Source organism: Colius striatus, chromosome Z (genome assembly GCF_028858725.1).
Source record: "Colius striatus isolate bColStr4 chromosome Z, bColStr4.1.hap1, whole genome shotgun sequence".
NCBI classification, from domain to species: domain Eukaryota; kingdom Metazoa; phylum Chordata; class Aves; order Coliiformes; family Coliidae; genus Colius; species Colius striatus.
This window is the reverse complement of record NC_084790.1, coordinates 15,631,888-15,652,869: the sequence shown is the minus strand read 5'-3', so window position 1 is coordinate 15,652,869 and position 20,982 is coordinate 15,631,888. Positions and strand designations below refer to the sequence as shown.

At 38.7% G+C, this 20,982-nt stretch overlaps 1 protein-coding gene across 1 annotated transcript in view; it reads right to left on the bottom strand.

Moving 5' to 3' along the window:
• Positions 1 to 20,982, bottom strand: part of GRIN3A (glutamate ionotropic receptor NMDA type subunit 3A) — a 73,780-nt gene that overhangs the window by 28,339 nt on the left and 24,459 nt on the right. Inside the window, 2 exon segments of the mRNA XM_062018620.1 lie at positions 6,580 to 7,627; positions 13,131 to 13,735. Coding sequence (XP_061874604.1) covers positions 6,580 to 7,627; positions 13,131 to 13,735 — 1,653 coding nt within the window.

The following is a 20,982-nucleotide window of genomic DNA, read 5'->3' as shown; positions in this document are numbered from 1 at the left end:
TCACTGCTCAGGGACTGTCTGGATATTGGTCAGCGTGTGCTGAGCAACTGCACCGGACAGTGCTCATCTGTCTTGGGTCTGATTTCTCTCTCTCTTAGCTATATTACTTTTCATTACAATTATTGTCTTATTATTGTTGATTATATTGTTTTTTTATTTAATTTTAGTTATTACACTGTTCTTATCTCAATCCATGAGTTTCTTCTTCTCTGTTCTCTCCCCCATCCCTCTGGGAGGTGCATAGTTGTGAGCCAGTGTTAAAACTATGACAGGCAAAGTCCTCTTGAGTTCAAATCCTTCACTAACCCATTAATACTCAGAAAAGCACCACATATTAATTACCAGGCTGTGATGCTGAGAGTCTTGACCTACCTATGTCCAATGACTTCCTGCACAAAAATATACGCTATATAGATTTTACAGCCAACTTCTTTTAATGTAAAAAGAAAAGAATCTGGCAGTCTTGTACAAATATGAAACACCGTGGGAGCAATAAGATTTCTGTTAACTCCACTGAGCTGTTTGCTTGTTTTTTTGCTATACAATTGAATGCATATTTAACTATATGTTATTTCCTTATATACTTAATACATAGCAGTGCAAGTGGTGCACTCCTTAACATGATTCATCTTAGGTTGCTGCAGGGAAAAAAAAGTAGTTTTTAGGAGCATTTTCTTCAGTATAATTCTTACACGACTAGTTTTTTTTTCTGGAGGAAAATTATCAATAAACACACAAAAGTTATGGCCTCACTCTAAAGCTTGCTGAACTTGAGGGAAAATATCACTACTGTGGGGTGTTTGAATCATGCCTCTAATGACGAAAAAGGGCTACAAAGTAGCTGGACCTTTCCTTTTCTATGATTTGGTACTGCTAAAGGTCATCCACAGTTGCTTGCCAATTGGTATTTCTGGATGTTTTAATACATGTAACAGGGAGTTTTCAACTGATATAATGGCCATAAGGCCTCTAAATTAACTAAGATATTCCTAAATCAGAAATGAGAGCTTGCACCCTCACTTTTTATATTTTAAATATAGAAACAAAAATACAATTGTAGATATTTAATTTCTGAGTAACAAAATCTCACAAATAGCTTGTGTGGATTACTCACAGTGCTTAGTTTTGTAATAAAAAGATGGACAGCTCATTACATCATGACAGTGGATTGGAAAAGAAGCAGGGATTTCTGAGTATTAATCCTGTAGCATACCAAGGCTGCTGAAAGGATTTGCTGGATGTGGCTTGTCAGGGTGATTGCAGGTGTCTGCAGTGTATTCCTTGGGGTATCTATGGTTTTTGTGATACATCAGTGCTGGCCACGCCAGTACACCATCATTCATGACTGAGAGAAGTGGGCATTTTCATGGAATATTTTGGTTAGGCTGCTTCTAAAGTGTCTTCAACAGCAGCCCAACATGCCTTCTTCTTTAAACTAACTGTAAAAGCATACTAGAGCGAGTAAACCTTGCGTAACAGCTGCACTGCAGACATGAAAAGCTAGGTGAGATAAAGAAATTGCTGATGGTGAGATTCACAGGTGTAACACTTTTTGTTAAATGAGTCTCAATAGGTTCAATATTTTCTGTCAAAATACAATAAAGAAAGGAAATTTGCCATTGTCAAAGGGTGCTTTGAAGGTAAAGTGATCCAGAGAAGGAAAAACATAATCATAGTAAATCAACAACAACTATAGCTACTCAAATGTATCCTAAAAATGGCAAAAAGCTGACAACTGTCACAGAAGTGATAATGGTTGAATAGCACCTCTAAAGCTCATTATATTGTTGAAAGAATGACAGTTTTAGCAGAAAGGCCAAGCATTGGACCGCCTTATGGAAAATATGTCCATCTCTTCAGCTTCTGCTGGTGTATGTTTTTTTAGTTGATAATGTTTCTTCTGTCCTCAGGGCCCCCACAAATATTTCGCCTCAGATAATCTGAACTACCAAACACACTCCTGACTTTATGTTGTATCTCCAACACGCATTAGAAGCCTGAAAGCAAAGTCCTGCTTCAAGTCCCCTTACCACAATCAAATACCACTAAAACTCTCCCTGGAGTTATCCTTCAACACAAGACCCTATTTGGGGATTTAATAATGAAGAGTTTTCTGGATCCAGGCCTCAGTGGTGGGCTTGCTGGGCAAAGAAATTGGGCAAAGTACATTGCTCTGTACTTACAGGTAGTTTCTTCTTTTCCCTCTCTGTGTCATGGAGGAATAGATTACTCACAGGCAGATAGCAGTCCTTTATGGAAGCCATATTAGAAACTGAAATAGAAAATACTTGCACTTGTCACAAGACTGGCTAAAAGAGACAGCAGACATGAGATACATGCTTCTGAAGCAGAACCGTAGCAAACTCTCTGTTTTGTAGGCAGAGCAGAAGTTGTTGCTTAACAATGTGCCCCATCTCTGCTCAACCTTATACCTGCAAGGCTGTGTACTCAGCTTGCTGCCGCATATCTGTGATGCAATTGCCACCTAGCCATCAGGAAACACACAACAGTGGCCAGCTGTCCTAGACCTATCGATCCATATCTGTATACTTACAGACTCCTCCAGCACCTGCTAGTTTTAAGGAGTTACCTCTTGCAACTGCTGTGAAACTGTGCATTGGCTCCAGTGAAAGGTGAAAACTTTGGGAGATGGCTTTTCCGACTGTAATTGAGTTATAATGTCATCCTTAGCCAAGGGGCTAAGGAGCTATACAATAGATGAGGTGATGGGAGGATTGGGAGAGATCCCAAAAATCCAGATGTCTCCAGGCCATTGAGGGTAGGTAAGACAAATGATCACACCAGCCCAAAAGGCAGGCAGCTGGTCTGCACGCCTGCAGGCTGAATATCTGACCTCATAAAGAAATCACTCATACAGCAGTGTACCTGGTTTGTAAAGCACTCTGACAAAGAAGAATGTTATATTTTTTTCTGCCCCAAAGATGTGGCATTAGGAGAAAAACTGAAATAAGCCTCTGCGATCTAGATGACAGCAGGATAAAAGCAACATAAAATGACCTAAAGACAATATCTTTCCTCCATCTCTATCTGTAAACAAGCTTTTAAACTTCTGTGTGATGTACTGGACTGTAGAGAAGTTCTTAAGAGAGAATCAGGACACACTGGTGCAACTTTCATCTGGGTAACTAGCACGCTCACTCTGTAGCTATCTTCTTGTGCTCAAACAGCAGACTGAAGACACTCAAGTGAGGGGTTTTTTTCCCCCAAGAACAATGTTTGTCAGTTTCCACTGTCAAGAGATGATGGTCAAAAATGTGTAGAATTAGAAAACCAGGGAGAGAGGGCAGCTGTGGCGGAAAAATGTCCACTCTCATAGAAGAGTAAGATTTTTAAGGTGGCAGGACATTGCTTTAGTATTTCTGCAACTTACTGACTGTAGCTCCCACCATAAGAAGTCACTGGAAATGTGAATTAGTAAAGGAAGCAGTCTGCTTTGATGGATATTCCAGACATTTGGCTATAGTGACCAATTGCTGTTAAGATTTTTACATGGAAAGTACATAATAATTTCTCTAAATTCAAGACGTATTCCAGGAACTTAATTGTCCCGCCTCTCACTGCTTACCTTGTGCTCTGATTTGTCTGGCCACTCCTTCTTTTAGCAGCATGATGATATTTCAATATTTCTTTACTTCTGCTACTATATCACTATTGCATTTAAAGGTCCAATTGAGATATCATTAATTCTGCACTTCACCTTGACATTAGTGGTTTTACTGCAACTTGTTTCCTTTTATTTTCTGATGAAAATCTTTCATTTTCAAGATTTCACCAACACAGAAAGACCATGTTTCCTTTGGTGAGCTGCAATGAGCAACTGCTAAAACACTGTAATCCTTGGTCAATTAAAAATCACTGGTGTAAAGTGAATTGTGTAGAAAGGCAGATGCTATTTATTCATGCAACATCTAACATTGTCTTATTTTCAGCCAGAAGACAGAGAATAGCTATTACTGGCAGGACTGACTTTAGACTTCTAACCTTGAAAAAAAAACTTCTAATTTTCCCTACCTTCCTGTTTTCAATGTCAGATGGAATTTGCTGTATGTGGCTGCCAGCCTAAAGAAATTATACGTCTTACTGATATCACCTCAAGAAAGTTGCTCTACTATTTTGGGCTTTGTTTTAAAACTATATTCGAAAGTATATTACATGGGTGCATATACCCTGAGAGCAGCAAGAGAATGTTTAGAAGTATATTAACATTAAAAATATTATTTCTGAGTCTTGTTGCCTTCTTTTTGAAATGAGTCTCCACCACTGGAAAAAAACATGTAAACTCCTTAAATCATGTAAAAATTTTTCAAGTAACTAACTAGAAAGTGGTGCGCATATGTCTGTGACTGTTGTGCTCCAAACATTTCCTAAACCTAAGCTATAAGTCTTAGAGAGAACATTTAATAGACACAGCTCAGGTTTTGTGTGAGAAGAGATGAAACCAGTTCATTTTCAACTGTAACTGTTCTTACGGACTAAGACTTCAGAGGCAAATGCATGAATGAAATGTATTAAACTATTTTGTAGTTCATGTAATGGCAGGCAATCCAGTTCCATAGAATCTACCTTGTCTTATTCCCACATTGGAAACTGGTAACAGCTTAGATCTAGTCAATAAAGCAGGAAAGGCCAGTGTAGGAAAGGCCAGTAATGGCCTGTGTAGGAAAGGCCAGTAATGCCATTGATTGAATGGGATCACTGAGGATACCAACCATGAGTCACTGGTATTTCAGTTCAGGACAAAGGCCTGTGCTGGCAGCACTTGATATGCTTCGATACTCTGCGTTCAATTTTGTAACTCAACAGACAAGCTCTACAGGGCAGCTTTAGAATAATTTCATTCTCTTAAAATTACAGAAATTTCCCAATACCTGTCTTAGGAAGTCCAATAATGATGCAGAAACAGAGGATGTAATCTGATATGATTTAACTTCTTGAATTAGGTAATGCCCATGCAAAGAGCAGAGGACTAACCTCATTGTCAAGCCAATATTTTGTCTTACACAACAATGACTGTTTAACAGAGGTATGCCCAGAGCTGGGGAAATTAATCTGAAAGCTATCATCTGCTTATTCAAAATGCTTTGAATAAAACAGATACACAATTCCTTGATTTTTGGAGCTTAAATCAATGAAGTTATTGATGTAGTACTTACAATATTTTTTCTAGGAGATGAAGGACAGAATATTAATAGCAATTTCCTTCAAGCCACAAACAAATTTTAGAGTTTCTCAGGCCAACTGTAATTTTTTTTTTTCCTTAAAATATTTGTGGTAGAAACAATCTAGATACTATTGGAGGGAGCGAGTTAGAAGTTGTCTTCACAAAGTCAAACCTGTACGGTCATCAATCTGAATGCAAGGTTCTACAAACATAACAGACAGGGTTTGGCATTTACTGTCTGCAGGGGCATATGTAACCTTTATTTACACAATTTATGAAAGCAACATAAATGTTTAGTTCTTGAATTCTTAAAATGTCTTTTTCAAGTGGCACAATGTTGATCAGTCCAGTCATTGGAAAAAAAATAAAATGGTGGAGAGTTTCAAAGCTATATGCCAGCAGTTAGTTCATGAGTATGAAACTGTGGGTAATACAATTACAGCTCCACTGAGGAGTACCAAATACACATGGAAAATGTGCTGTTGCTACCCTGTTCCCTACAAGTGACTGTCAGGTGAAGTGGATGTCTGCTCTTGTGTCACCTGCAGCCACGTATTTTCTCTATGAACCACTCTGCACATCATCACTTAGTGGCGAATAAAATGAGAATAGTCTTATAAAATGTCTGGACTTAAATTCCATCTGAAGATCTCTTCATTCCCCCTTGGGAGTTGGGGAGAGAGTGGGTGCAGGCATTCCCGCTTCTACATTTTTTCCCATCTTTCAAAAAGCACTAGGAAGTCTGAGCTATTTGCAGATGGGTTGTCTACAACATAACTCATTTCCTCCCATGACAGTTCTGCAGCAGAAACAACATCACAAATCAAATGTCTGACTACTTGTAAAGTGAATTCCACTGTTTTGATGCAGAAGGTAGAATTTTTGAAAATATTTCAGTTCTGCTCCACTTGATTTTGCTTTCACCGGGAACTTTGCCAGTAACGCCTTTGCAAGCACCGTTATGGCCTGTGAAATACTTGCAAAATCCTACCTAAAACGGCAGTGGTTTTGTCTTTGTGATGTGTGGTTGTTTCATTTGAGCAGATCTCAGGATGACCCAAATTATCCAATTGCTCAAAACAACTACAGCCAAAGGGACTTCAGAACTGAAATCAAACCCTTCATCGGAACATAGAAACCACTTTTCTTCTCTGCAGTGGGCAACACCAAAATTCTTCACCTTCCTCCTCACCCACAATCTTTGAAATCACCCTCTAAACTTCTGTGGATGTTTAAAGATCCTTCCTCAGTGCTGTCAGATGGCAACTAATTGTGGTGCAACTGCTGTTTTGCACACAGTTTGCTTTCAGATTTTATCAGAAATCATAAATTATGCAGCAGTGAACTTTGAATGGGAAGAAGAAAAGGCTGAGTTAATAACCACAGACATGCCTTACCTTTGGGTCATGTATTCCAGAAAGCTCCTCATAGATTTTCTCTCCTACCATGACAGCAGCTAGGTTGGCTGTGTACGTGGACAAACAAAATAGACAGAAAATAGCCCAGAGATTCATTAAAAATCTTCCAGTCCAGCACTTTGGGGGTTTGATGGCAGCTGTTCTTCCAAACAAGATCGCATAGCAGACATTCAGGGCAGAGGAGAAAGAGAAGACTTTGTTCCTGTTCCTTCCCTTGGGGGTCATCCCAAAAGGACTTTTCCACTCATACAAGGTGAGGAATATAGCTGTGATATGTAGAGCAACAAATATCCCCAGCCACATAGTCCAATGAAGTGGCCACATAAAGGCTCCAATAGGAGCTGCTGTGTCTTTGGTCCTCACCAAGATGCCCAAGCTGGTTGAAAAGAATGGGCTGGTGAAATCGATCACTTGGCTGCGGGCAGTGTTAATGCTAAATGACGTCACTGCCATATGAGCTGTACCAGCAAGAAGGTCTCCCACCAGCCCTGTCCAGTGGCCATTCTTCCAAGCTCCGTATTTTCCATCACCAACAATATATAAGTCAAAATCAAAATTCATATCCTCAGCTAGCTTCTCCAGCAGGTCAATGCAGTAGCCATAGCAGCACTTCTTCAGCTCAATGGGAACAGTGTCATTCCCTCCTTGAAGGGTTTCAAACAGGTTATCCAGCATGGCTGAATCATTGGTCAAAGGATCCAGGCACAACTGCCCTGCTGGGCAAAGACCTTCTTCATCTACGTCTCTTGTAAAGACAAATGGATGTTCAATAAGAGTTACCACCCGGAGGTGCAGCCGAGTGGGGTGTTGCATGTGGTTTTTATGTCTCTGGGCCTGTTCTGGCCATATCCCATAGTCCATGATTATCTTTCCTTCTTGCCAGCTCCCTAGACGAGTCCACATTGGGTTCCCAACAGGGTCATGCTGCAGATTCCAGATGAAGAAATTGTTTTCTGAGCTGATAACAGAGGAACCTTTCACCTTAATGTGTCCGCTGAGACCATCAAAAGTTGTGTTGGCTAAAAACCTGTTGGGAGGGAGAAAACAGTAATCAGAAGCAGAGAACCAAAGTCATCATGGTAAAGCATCTGCAGACACTATGAATTTAAGTTTAAGAGAATAGATGGGGATGTTGTTCAACACCCGGATCATTAATAGTTTTCCTACAGCATGGTGAATAAGCCCCTTAATTTATGAAAAAAGTACTGGGGAATCCTTTCCTATATCTTTTGTCTAATGCAAACGAAAACTCTTCAAGAGAGGTATTCTTTTTACTTACTAGAAACAAATAGGTGATATTTTTTTCCAGCTACCTTTGCCTCACAAACTAATGAAACATAGGTTAGTTCTAAACTAAACTCACCAGATCTGTAGTCAGTTTCCCAGATAAAAATATGTGTGAAAATGGAAGAGTGGAAATTATGTATGAAATGCCATTCCAAGAAAAATTCTATAATCTCAGTAAGATCTAGCATACATAAAGGAGGCTATTGGAGTGCTGTCAACAGCTTTCAAGCACTCTAAAGTGAACCAATCTGGATTCCAGAATGCAAATTTGGCACTGGTAACTCACTGCTAGCCACTTAAGAAAGAAGGAAGGGACTCAGGGAAAAAGATGGTTGCACTAGGACAGTCAGTTTTAATCTTTAACAACAACAAAGAAGAAGTTTCTTAAAATATCTGCATAAGTCATGTTCTTACTGCAATGTTGATATTGTAGCAGCCCTCATGAAGTGTGCCAGTTTTTTGCACTGCACATTTTGCATTGAGATTTCCAGGCTTCTACTGTTCCTGATATTCACAATAAATTTAAGCATTTTCTTTTTATGGGGTGGCAATGTTTGCTAGTAGTTGTCCTCCCTGTATGTTGAATTCATCTTCTGTTAAGTCATTATCAAAGAGGCTAAAATGACATAGGAAAAGGAGCAGGGATCAGGAAGTAAGTGTTGCAAAGAGAAAATCCTTTTTCATGTAAACACCATGACTGGCTGAACTGCATGTTAATAAGAAAGCTGCTATACATTTTGCAGGGGCTTTAGAGGGATCCTAATAAGACTATATCAGTCTTAGTATGGTGATTCTGTTAAAAACAACAGAATTAAATTGCTGCTAATATGGTGTAAGGTAAGTCAGGCAAATATTTTTCAGCAAGAGGCATTCAGAAGACAGACTATATAGCTGTCATAGTAGAATACACCACCTCACATTAGTTCCGGGAACTGGATGAAAGCAAGTATTGAAAGAAGTATAAAGGCTACAGGTGCCATTCCAGCCTCAATAAACAAGACATAAACTTTAGGCAGTGTTAATTGTTTATCAATAGTTAGAGTGGATAAAAACAACCTTACACTAATTTGAAAACCATAAATCCACGGTAAGTGTATGTGCCTATTCTCTACGCTTTGCTTTGATGACTTTTTAGTGGAGTTTCAGCAGTTAATATTCTGTACTGTATATGTTTCTAAGTCATATCAGTTTTTGTCCACAGCAAAGCATAAATTTATGAAGCTAAATAATACAGTTTTGAGTGTGGTTGTGTGTGCGACAGCAGTCTCCGAGAGGACTTCAAAATTATTCTTACACAGTTTATTTTGAGCAGTTTGAGTTTGGAGAAAGATGATCTAGCCAACACTAACAAAAGTAAGTAATCTGTGTATTTGTTAACTTGGGCCTGAAAATTATGCCTAAAAATGCACATAGGTGTTTAAAAATGGGAGAGACACCTAAATGTGGTTCTCATTTTTTAAATGCTTTACCACTTAGTCTACTGTTAGCTAAATTACACCACAAGTTCATTAATCAGTGGTGTCTGCTACTGTTTGACTAGCCCTTCCTTCCTACCCCATATTTCCTATTTGATGGTGTATTTGCATGTTTGTATATGCAAACACTACCCAGACAAAGTTTATAGGGGAAGGCAATCTTAGGCACTAAAGGAAAGCTTATGTGCCCATAAACTTGCCCAATTTTAATCTCTTCTTCTGTGTAAAAAAAATTGTACAACTTATTCCTTATAGGCTTTGTTGGGCTTATATGCTGAAGCCACCACTACAAAATAACAGTAAAAACATTGCATGTGTAGATGGGTCTATATGTAAAGTTTTGAAATAATTATTTAAGTGTGGAAAACAGTGTTAACAGTTCTCAGAATGCCAAAATTGAAGGAGATAAGTCCTCAGGTAGATAAGCTAGCAACATTTTGAAGAATTTGGCCCCATGTTGCTACTACAGCACAGCTTGAATATCAGAATGCTGCAGACCAGGTGCTTCGGAAGTAGATGAAGCGACAGAATAATGCATTATATTTATTTTCTGCAGGTAGAATGAGAACAGTGGAATTTATACATTGTGTTCTCTGGTTTTCACTGTAGAAATAAGTGTGCCCGTGAGGGAGAACTGAGCCCTCTGCACCTGTCTTGTGGCTGAATTGTGTTAGGAGTAGTTACCTGAGAGATTTAGCAGGATTTAAATGTGTGACTTTGCTACCTTATTTAGTGGCTTACTTTTGCAGATGATTTGCATGTTCTATATTTTTGATGATGACAAGACATTAATAAAAATATATGAGGAGAACCATGGGAGATAACACCGCTTTGCTTTATACATGAGTGGCTATGGCTGCTAATCATTTGTTTATGCTGTATGCAGCACTATTGAAACTCATGCCAGGGACTTCACATAAAAAATTCCCATAATAACGTTAAGAAATAGATAGGAGAATCTGACATTTTTTAAGCCAGGAACCTCTAGTGTGAATCTCTAGGAATTACAAGTGTTCAGTAGTGTATAGACACATTGGCAATATCTGAGCAATCTCTTTTCAGCAGGGCTACTGACAGATCTGTATGGAAAGACGATGTGTACAAATTTCAGAACGTGAAGGGAAAGATCCTCAGGTCTGACAGCTGGATCAGTTTCCTTGATGCTATGTCAATATGTATGAGCAGATGATCACACTGATAGGCTGTGATAGATGTATCAAAGCTTTACTAGTGTCACTTCAGTGTGACCAATGAGTTCAGAGTGTATCATTTGCTCACTTCAGCTTTATTTTGTTTTCATGTGCCTTGCTGTAAGAACTGCTCATTAGAACTTTGGTAGTACTACCATACTCCAGTGGCAACATCTTTGTAGTAACTCTAAGAACTATTTAATTAAATTAGTTTTCTTTCCAGCTTGTTGCTTTGGCCATTCCACACATTTCATGGAAAGTTTACTGAAGGCAAGAACTCGAGTGGGCAAAAAAACAGCATGCTGCTGAAACTATGCAAGAAGCAGAGTTAAAGTAGTAAGACTAGTTAAAGCTGCAAGAGTAATTAAGCTTTCAAAGATGAAGCTTTGAAATTTTAATGTCTTCTTCCATCAGGAAGGATGGTCCTGTGAGCAAGCAGGAATAGATTAAGGACTCAGTCTTATTGTAAGAGGAATAAAGGATGGAGACTTAAAACAGTACACTCTTCAGGGATTTGTACATCTATGCCCATATCCATATCAATAAAAGCACATTTTTCCAAGACCTTCATCTTGTTCACAACCAATGTTCTTCTCCTGAGTGGCTTTTAAGTATCTGCTCAGCCAATGTATGTGTGCTGACAAGGAAAGCTCAACTGTCAGCTGTGCCAGTTTGTAGGACTGCTGTTTAACTACACTGTAGTTAAGGGAGGTGAAGGTCTGTGCCATCGTGGCTTCCCCATCCCCATCCACCACAGCTCCAAGGCTGCGTATCAAAGCAGATGGGTTCATTCAGGCAGAAAAATGCCCACATTAGTAAACACTCAATTAAGCACCAGATAAAAGTTCTGTCTTTGGAGGCAGACCACTTGCCCAAAAGCACTCATGCAATGGACAAGGTGGGTCACAGTTAAGCCACTCACTGGTGCTTCACACCTGAGAAATTATTGGTCAAACTCAGAGTTAATAATTATGCTGCTAACTCAAATACAGCAGTACTGGCCATCAAAAATCAGTCTCACACATTACAAAAACAGCTGCAGTGATTCAGGACAAGGGCTTATCTAACTTATTATTTAGTCTTTTATAGGGTTCACAAGCAAATGCCTAGGGAAAAGAAGATTAAGCATATGATCTTTTTTTTTTCTTTTCCACAGTACCTTTACTGAGATGAAGCAACAAAAAATTTCATCAATGTGAAATTGAATATTGTCTCCCAAAATAGAACAAAAGCTACAGCTGTCACTGTTCATGAGAGCTAACAGTTTTCTGTAGAAAGCAACAATGAAGAAATACTTTACAGGAATATGTTTAAGAGCCTTAGTTTTGCATTCCTTTTGCTTTGTCCCTTCCTTAATCCTCAAAACACCTATTTGTAAAACTTTTATCCTCATACTTTGAGAAGCTTCTTCCTGAGTTTTACTTTTCAGTGACTCTAGGTATGACCTAGTTAAAATACCCAGTACAATAAGATAAAATTAATACCACAAGTCGCTTGGGATATTTCAAGCCAGTGCAAGCCACTATTTACTCCCATGTCTTGTTTTGCTCTTTGGAAACAGAGTTTTTGGCCCATAAGTTATGGACTAGTTGACTAAGGAACTGTTAGGGTCTCAAATGGCTGTGTTTTGAGTAGTGCTGTTACTACATTATTTTGAAGACACATCTTAAATATAACATCAAAAAAAGCTGCAAATATGAACAAAGCTTAAAGAACTTGTATCCTAACTCCATCCAACAAAATCTGTAGGCTGAAAACCAAGTGTAATGTGGGGAAAGAACAAAACAGTCACCGTGTGTAAACTAGCTGATGAATCCAAATATGTAGCAAATAACCTTTTGTTTGTTTTCAGAAAGAACCATGCAATTTTCCCCTTTAGATGATAAAAACCAGAATATTTCTAGATGTGAATCTGCAACAGTTTTGGGAATAACTTCAGTGCAGAGACATTCAGTGATCTACAGGAACAGATTTAGCAGGAGCTGAAAGAGGAGCCTCCCACACCAAGCAACAGAAAGCACTTGGTAGTTTGGAGTGCTGACATCAACAGTAGGACCTGCCGTAGTCAAGGTGCACCTTTTTCATTTATTTTCCATGGAAGCATGCTAGCAAGGGCTACACATCTGCTTTTATACTGTCTGATTGCTAATATTCTAATATTAATTCAATTGCTAATATTGCTAATATTCTTATCGTGTTTTATATTGTCTGACAGAATTTAACACTAGCCCTGACTTTTCCCTCTTATGTGCACAAACATAAATACAAGATCGTCTTAGAGCATAGTTTGTAACCTAGCCTGTGTTTACTATGTGATCTCTGCTTCTGTGGAACACTGTCCTCTTCTCCAACTGGCTTAATCTCCCTCTGTGGCTATGTTCAAGTTTTGTATTTGCCCAGAAGAAATTAAACAGGAGGAAATACTGAAACAAATGTATGTATGAGGGAGAGTTAACAGCATGATAGCAAAGCCACTGAAAATGGTGGGAAAGAGGAAAAAACCCTGTTTTTCTTGGATGCCATAAAGATTAGCTTAAAAAAAAGGGGGAGGGAGGGGACGGGGAAGGGAAAAACTTACTTTGACAAATACTGCCCTGGAGTGATATTCCTTTCATCTGTGTCCATGCAATTCATTGTACTTGGAATAAGAGCTAGTTCAGGCTGAATCATGGTGGCTGCTGCCACAGCTCTTGCTACCAGCTCCATTGCATCCTGTACGTAATGCTCAAAGACTGACACAGTTGTCTTGCCGTGAGCAATGAGACCGAGCGGCAAACCTTCTGTCCTCAGTTCTTCCACGTTCTGTGAATCCCCAATAATCCAGTGAAGTTCTGGAGGCATCACACCAAACCGAGTGGTTATTTCAAAAATCCTTCGTGTTTTTTCCATGTCACATCCAAACATCACCATGGTAGATGTTGTGTCTTTGATGCTCTCCAGGTAAAACTGTAAGTAGTTCAGAAGATCACTGGTTGAAGTGAGGTTTGCTGTGATGTTTATAATGGATCCCAGGTGGAACTTGGGGCTCTGTTGCGTGAGGAAGAGAAAATCTGTGATGTTCCACTCCTCCTGACATAGCATCAGGCTGAAATTATACCAGTTGTTCATTGCAAGGATTGAGAAAGTGACATCAGCATCAGAACTTGGTGAGTTTTCTAAACTCATCTGCAGGTGAAGGGGATTCTGTAGTTAAAAATATGAAAGGTAACTGATCAGAAGTATACTGGACCCAAAGTAATGAGTTTGTTTAATTTTTATGTACTCAGTTCAAAGTAACCACCTGTCAATGAAAAGAACTATGTGAGAAATAGAGAAACATACACTCACCCACCTTAAATGGACTCATGGGCCTCCTCGGATACAGTTTGAGTCAAGTTCAGTAGTCACTAATGAGTCTGTTTCCAATAATTTGTATTTCTTTCAATCCATCGGCATTCTCAGGCAAAAATTTCCCTGTTCTCCTAACAAGGGTATGAGAAGGTATGCCCTCACTGTTCAGGTTCAACCCTGGTGTTAATCTTCAATTTCAATGGATGCTGCCAAGTTCTTTGGTAAATAGTAAGAAAAAAAAATTAAAAAGAGCCCCTAGATTTTGTGGGGATTTTTTTGTGGGGTTTTTTAATTTTGTTTTGTTTTTTAGTTGAGGTTTTTTTTTTACAGACATATGAGTAACCTAATTAAATAGATCACAATCTGCAATCAATGCACTGCCAATAAAACACAAGAAGATTGATTCTTTGTAAATGGTAAGTTAGTGAATGCACAAGAGGCTAAGACATGCAGACTGTGATTTCTGAGGTGGAAAATACCTTATAAATAAGCATTCCATATTCATTTTTCCATGTCACTGATGACAGAGTTAACCCATTATGTTTCCCAACACCACTGCCCTTGGCTTTATCTTTTCCTGAAAATGAGGAAGGATGTGAGATGTCTTCAGGTAAACATTTCTTCCTTTCCTATTATTTAATCCATAAATACTTTTCTCTTATTCCTCCCTCTTCCCTGCTCACCAAAAAAAAAAAAAAAAAAAAAAAAAAAAAAAATTCCAAGCAATTTCTGGCATTTCGCTACAAAATAATTCTCTACTCTACAAAACTCCTTCAGTCCTTTTTGTTACCTCTTGGGTTTGGTAGTTGTGGCCTTTTTTACCAGGCTTTCAATCTAGCATTTTACATATAGTTCCAACTTTTGGGTTCATTGGGGAACTTCACAATTTTCAGTGTAGCTTTTCTAAAAAAAGTTACTTTACCTTACACTGGCATTTGATTCCAGCCGTAAGACTGTTCAAAAAGAGGTGAATTATGACACCCATTTCAGTGCATCTTTTGGTTTGCGAGATCTTTGTTGTGACTTTATGTCAACATGTGTCTGTACTCATACCCACTCAAATGATACCTTACACCAATACCTGACTTTTATCTATCTATCCATTAAGTTACTTAACACTTACAGTCTGTACTTCAGTAGTTAACATATCATATCTACAAAGGACCAAACCTTTACAGTGTTTAAAGTTGGTAGAAAATGCTGTCATTTTGATTTTAGAAGTGTTTTAGTGTTCATTATAGGCTCCAGTTTGTACTGATCTTAGAAATTTCATTCTCAATTTGAATAATAACTGCTCAATTTACACTGGTTTTACTAAAATAAAACTCTGGGCTCTCCAATACAGATCTAAAGGGTGGAATGAGGGAAAAAAACCCTGAAGAGCTAAACACCATTTATAAGCAGAGAGCTTTTATTGTGATACTTTGCAGTTACATGAACCCATCATCTGTTTTCCTGAGCAAACCATTTAAATTCAGAACTTGATAAAGAAAATACAGTAATTGAGGATGTTTTTAGCCCTTTTTGCTACCTGTTGGGTTTGGTAGCTGTGGCCTCTTTTTTTACACTGACAAATGAATAAGCTAATTAAATAGATCACTGTCCACAATCGATGCACATCATGTAGTGCCAACAAGCCACAAGAGGATTGAGTCTTTGATAAAGGACAAGTTACTGAATTCACAAGAAGCTAAGCTGTGCAGACTGAGAGTTCTATGCTGGAAAGTGTTGCGTACTAATTAAAATACATCATTAGTTGACAAAGAAAAAAAAGCATTGTGAATAATATCTGGGTTTGGGAAACTGATTTGACTAAAATAGTCTCTGCAAACAGAATGACAACAAACTTTATTTCTGAGGTTGCCAGGTAAACAAATTCTACTTTGTGTCTCACTGCAAATAAAGGGAGTAGAAAGGATTTTTCTTGTGTCTTCTCTGTGCAAGATCAAGTAAAAGTATAGGCAATTTACACGATGATCTGTCTCCAATCGGCAAAACTTTGCAAGTGTATTAGTTTTGTTAATTTAAGTGTAAGAGATAAAATGAGTTATTCAATGTACACAGAACATGTTTGCATAAATAACTGATAGCCCACATAATCATACCTGTATGAGGATGAGCAAATGTTTTCAATATATTCAGCATAACATCCCTAGCATAGTACTATGGCTATTGTGGTATAGGCTCAGGTATAAAAGAATAATCTATTGGATACAAAAAACCAACCGTACACTGATGAGTGACAAAGTTAGCAATAACAGCTGTCTCCATACTGTTGAATAAAACAGTCCCAGGAAGCAAATCTGAGCATTTGTACCTCTTAGTTTGTCTCTGGTCTGGTTTTAGCATATGCCAACTAGCTTTCATGTATCATGCACTGGCAGTTGGGGTCGTAGCACCTTTTGGGGATCACTCCCAGCAGGCAGTATGGGTAAGACTGCATGAGATTTGGCTCTCCACCTTATGCAGCAAGTTTAGATCTTTGAAGACCAATACGTCCTCATGCTAAATGCTATGCCTATGCACAGTTTTGTGTATGCAAGACTGTTTCTGCTTGTCTGCAGCACAGTTCTTCCAATATTAAACCACTCTGAACCAATAAAGATACACAAAAGGTAAAAATTACACCTTATGGGTCACTGTACATTACACTAGGCTCAGAGAAAACATAGTACCAAGCACATATAGTCCAAAGAAAGTTAAACTCTGCCTCAGGGACAGAAAATTGGGCATCAAGTTACTCAACAGAGAAGGTCAAGGCACTTTCCACCTGACTTGGTACCCTTGGGTGTAGGCCTGGACTCTCCTACCGCACCACAGCTACAGGTTTAGTCCTCAAGAGCTCTAGTGTCGGTCCCTGTCTTATGGACAACATACCTAGACGTGACTGTTCTTGTATAGAAGACTCACTGAATAGTGACAGATTTGAGTTAACCTGGCTTAGACTGAGCCTGTGTTTAAAACTGTTTGGTGGTGTGAAACCACCTGTGTTTCAGCTGCCACTTTCAAATGCCCACAGGTGCATCTACATGAGCACTTAGCATGCTGTGATTTACTAGTAGCTAAATTCTGTTAATGTGTTGGAATGATAAACATTCAGCCCTGAAAAAGTAGCAAACACAGTCTGTGTATTGGGATTGCAAATCTGTCTTCAGAATTTTTCAGTACAGTAATATACATAAAATCCGGTCACTAGGCATTTGCCTCCTGCTTAACGTTCAGCACACAGTCAGCTCACTATGCAAACATCCCTGCAGACGCTGAGAAGGATTAGCAATTAATGCCTGCTTCGTACTGGGCCTGAGGGAAGGGGATGCTTGATGAGCCCCATTGTTTCATGTTTCAACGAAGGAGAACTCTCTCTGGCCTTACATAGGGAGTACTTGGTTGACTTCACTAGTTTTATAAGCAAAAAATCATTTCAGGAAAGAATGCAGAGATGTTTGGAGATATGTGCATTTAATACATTCTTTTTTTTTAAATGTCTGACACTTGCAGGATGCAACTGAATGTATAGGCCCAGAAAAAAAAAATAAATGAAGCATACAGCCTTTGATATTACAGCATTCTTTATGGTTTTAAATATTTTTATTGATTTTTTTCTTTCTTTAAACTAAACACTACTGTTTAATGAGGAAGTTCTGAGAATTATTTACACAGTCATTCAGTAGCAATCATTGAGACAGCATAATTTCCCAGCAAAGGCTTTTGACAACCTAAATGATAGTTTAGATGTGCATAACTTTGTACTTCTTATGGAATAGAAGAATTATGAGATAGTATCAGTGTATTGAACTATGCTCATCCATCCTTATTAAAGTTTTTAGGCAAACTTCTTCATTACAAATATGTAAAGGGCAAGTGTTAGGAGGAGGGAACCAGGCTTTTCTCAGTGCTGTCCAATGATAGGATAAAGGGCAATGGGAACAAGCTAGAACATAAATGATTCCAAAGAAACATAAAGAAAAACTTCTTCACTGTGACGGTGATTAAGCACTGGAACAGGTTGCCCAGATGTGTTGTTGATTCTCCTTCTCTGGAGACACTCAAAACTCACCTGGATGGGTTCCTGTGTGACCTATTCTAGGTGGTCCTGCTCTGATAGGAGAGCTGGATTAGATGATCTTTTGAGGTCCCTTCCAACTTTTAAGATTCTGTGATTCTGCGATTACCTTACCTTGGAAATTAGTAAAATTTGACTGTTTTTGTTAAACTCTGAATTAAAGCTCACACAGAAATTCAGCTGCTTTGTTTATATTTGACTTTAAACTGTCACTAAAGATAAGACTTGCATTAGTTTTTCTTCAAATTACACAGACAATTAAAGCTCATTTGAATAATGTTAATTGTGATCTATTTAATAATATATTTGTATTTACACAGTGTGACTAGCAAAAACATTTTCTATGTCTGCAAGAGCTTAATTTTTTATTGTGTGTCATCAGCTCCTGGTTTATAAACCGGCCATGATCAACTGACTTCAGTGTTTACTGGGTAAGAACAGGCCTAAAATCCTTAATTTCTGACTAATTGTCTTCCAATCAGATACCAACAGTCTTTCCACCGACTTTCAATGGGCTTTGGACCAAGTCATTCATGAAATATTACGCTTTACATGGTCTGATGTGTTTCACTCCCATACACTGGCAGAGACTGTAATGACTTATTTGCTTTTTTGTATCCCAACCAGAGCAGTTTTATAGTTTCATTGCCTGAGACACCTGAGATAGCAGGTTCATTTAGCAATTGAAACATGATTTGCATTTTATTAATGCAATTTTTTTCAAGCCTCCATTTCAGTTGTCTGTACGCCCATCCTTAGCCCTTGCAAATCTTGTGAGCATGAATGCCTGGAGCTAGACTGACTTACACCCTGAAGGATCTGGCCATTTATCTCTTCAACCAAATCTGAAATGTTAATTAGGCATGGTCACAGTGACATTTTATTTGACATTATGATAGCTTCATTAGCAGAGTTAAAAGCATATATGTGAATACTCTTTTGCTAACTGTATAAAAGTAAATAATACACAGGAAATATTCTCTTGTGACTCTTGGGGGCAAAGGCAGAGCTCAAATATATATTTACTATAGGAAACACAAAAGAGAAAGCAGGCTATATAATTACATCAGAGAAAGCTCCACTGAAGGGAAAAAACAAAAAAAAGGCCTTCTGGCTTACAGCTCAACTGTGGGGACTCACAGCTTGACAAACAATGGCAGCTGTGAGCAAGTTGATGTTGCAGCTTCAAACACTGGGAAGGTCTTTTTTCTACTGTTGAAATTACGAAATTTAGGCTTAACACCTTAGTTCCTTAAAAGCTACAGGCACATCTAGTGCTTCTTCCTTTCATTCCATGAAAAAAAAATGATGCTATGAAATGCTATTTTTTAAAATATCTGCCTTGCTGCTGAAATTGTAATGCTTCAAGGAAGATTTTGTATTGGACTCCAGGCTGCAGTGAGAAACCTGCTCTGCCCACGGTGGAGACTGTGGCGAGGAGGCCACACAGAATCACAGATGGTAGCATTTGGAAGGGACCTCTAGAGATCATCTAGTCAACTCCCCTGCTAAAGCAGGTCTGCTTAGACCAGGTCACACAGGAATACATCCAAGGGAGTTTTGAAAACCTCCATACGCCCACAAGTTCCCACAGGGGAGGGCAAAACATCCAGGTGTTCTTCTTAAAATCCACCCTGCAGCTTCTGCAGGGATCCCAGTGGTGCTCAGGGCAAAATGACACTCCACTTCCCTGTGAGAGCACTGGGAGCTGGTCCCTGGTGTTTTGCTGCTCCTGGGCTCTGTCACTAAAATCCCCAGAGCTTTGTCATGGATGTCAGTAAGCATTATGTTTGGCTCCTAGAACTTCATCCAGCAAAACACTTAAGCATCTGTTTAAGTAGCAGCATCAGCATGATTAAAAATACCAGTAGTACGTTTTTTCTCTAACTTAGGACTTTGGTTCTCAAGGGAAGAAAATCCCAGAGATGCTTTGGCCCAAAAAGAGGAGGATGACTTCATGTATCCTTCTTTTTTTTGATCTTGTGTATCTATTTCTACATATGTTTGACCAAGACTGTAATCTGAAGCAACGTGGGTCCCCACACTAAAGGCAATTTTTTTAGAGGTTTTAAAAGCTTCTGAGAAAGAAAAACTAGTTTAGGCTAACCAGAGCTGTCCTGAATCCTGCAGCAAAACCCTGGCATCCATCAGGCAATGCTTATAAGCAGATCCTAAAAAGGCACCGACTGTTCATTTTAAAAACCCCAAAACCACAAAAGTTAGATTATTTTAAGTTTTGTCTTGGTTTGTCCTGAAAATGATTTCTCACATTAGACCAGACAGTCATGACTTGAGGTTGCTTAGTATCTCTAATGCCTACGTGCAAATACTCCAAACTAATCTAAATATGTACAGCTCTCTAAAAGGTCAAAGAGGCAATATAAAATATGAACTTTGAGCTGTTCTTGGAAAGTAGAACTCATTATTTATCTTCACAGCCACTTATAAATTATTCTGAGTAATACTAAAAACTTCAAGGTGTTCTTTGCTTCTGGATGAAAAAAGATTCCAACATTTAAAGTTTGACAATATTTCATACAGATGCCAAGAACCAAACCAGTTTTTCCCTCCCCGCAGTTTGTCATTATAGTTTTAAAAAGACAGATGGTTGCTAATACAAATAGATCAGGGGATCTGCATTAATTCTTCACGATTGGCTCTCCTCCACCATCAAAATGGCAATGGAAGACTCTAGAGGACTACCTCTGTTCTGTGGTTCACTTCAATGGGAGAAAGAGGGTCTATGTCTGTGACTTTTCCTCACAAGTGCTACAGCATTGTAATCAATGACTGCAAAGCCCTTGCAAATGTTTGGGTAAAAGATGCCAGGTGACATTGAGCATGACTATTAGCCACAATGGACAACTTGTTACTGCATTGGTGTTATTTTCTAGAAGCAAAACACTGTTATAGAATCAGATTGTCAGAAGTAAGTGAGCACCTGCCAGCAAGAGCTAGGAGATCTTGGCTAGCTCTACCCCAGGCTTTCTTTTTATTACCATTTCCCAGTAACACATTTCCTTAGATGTGGACTCAT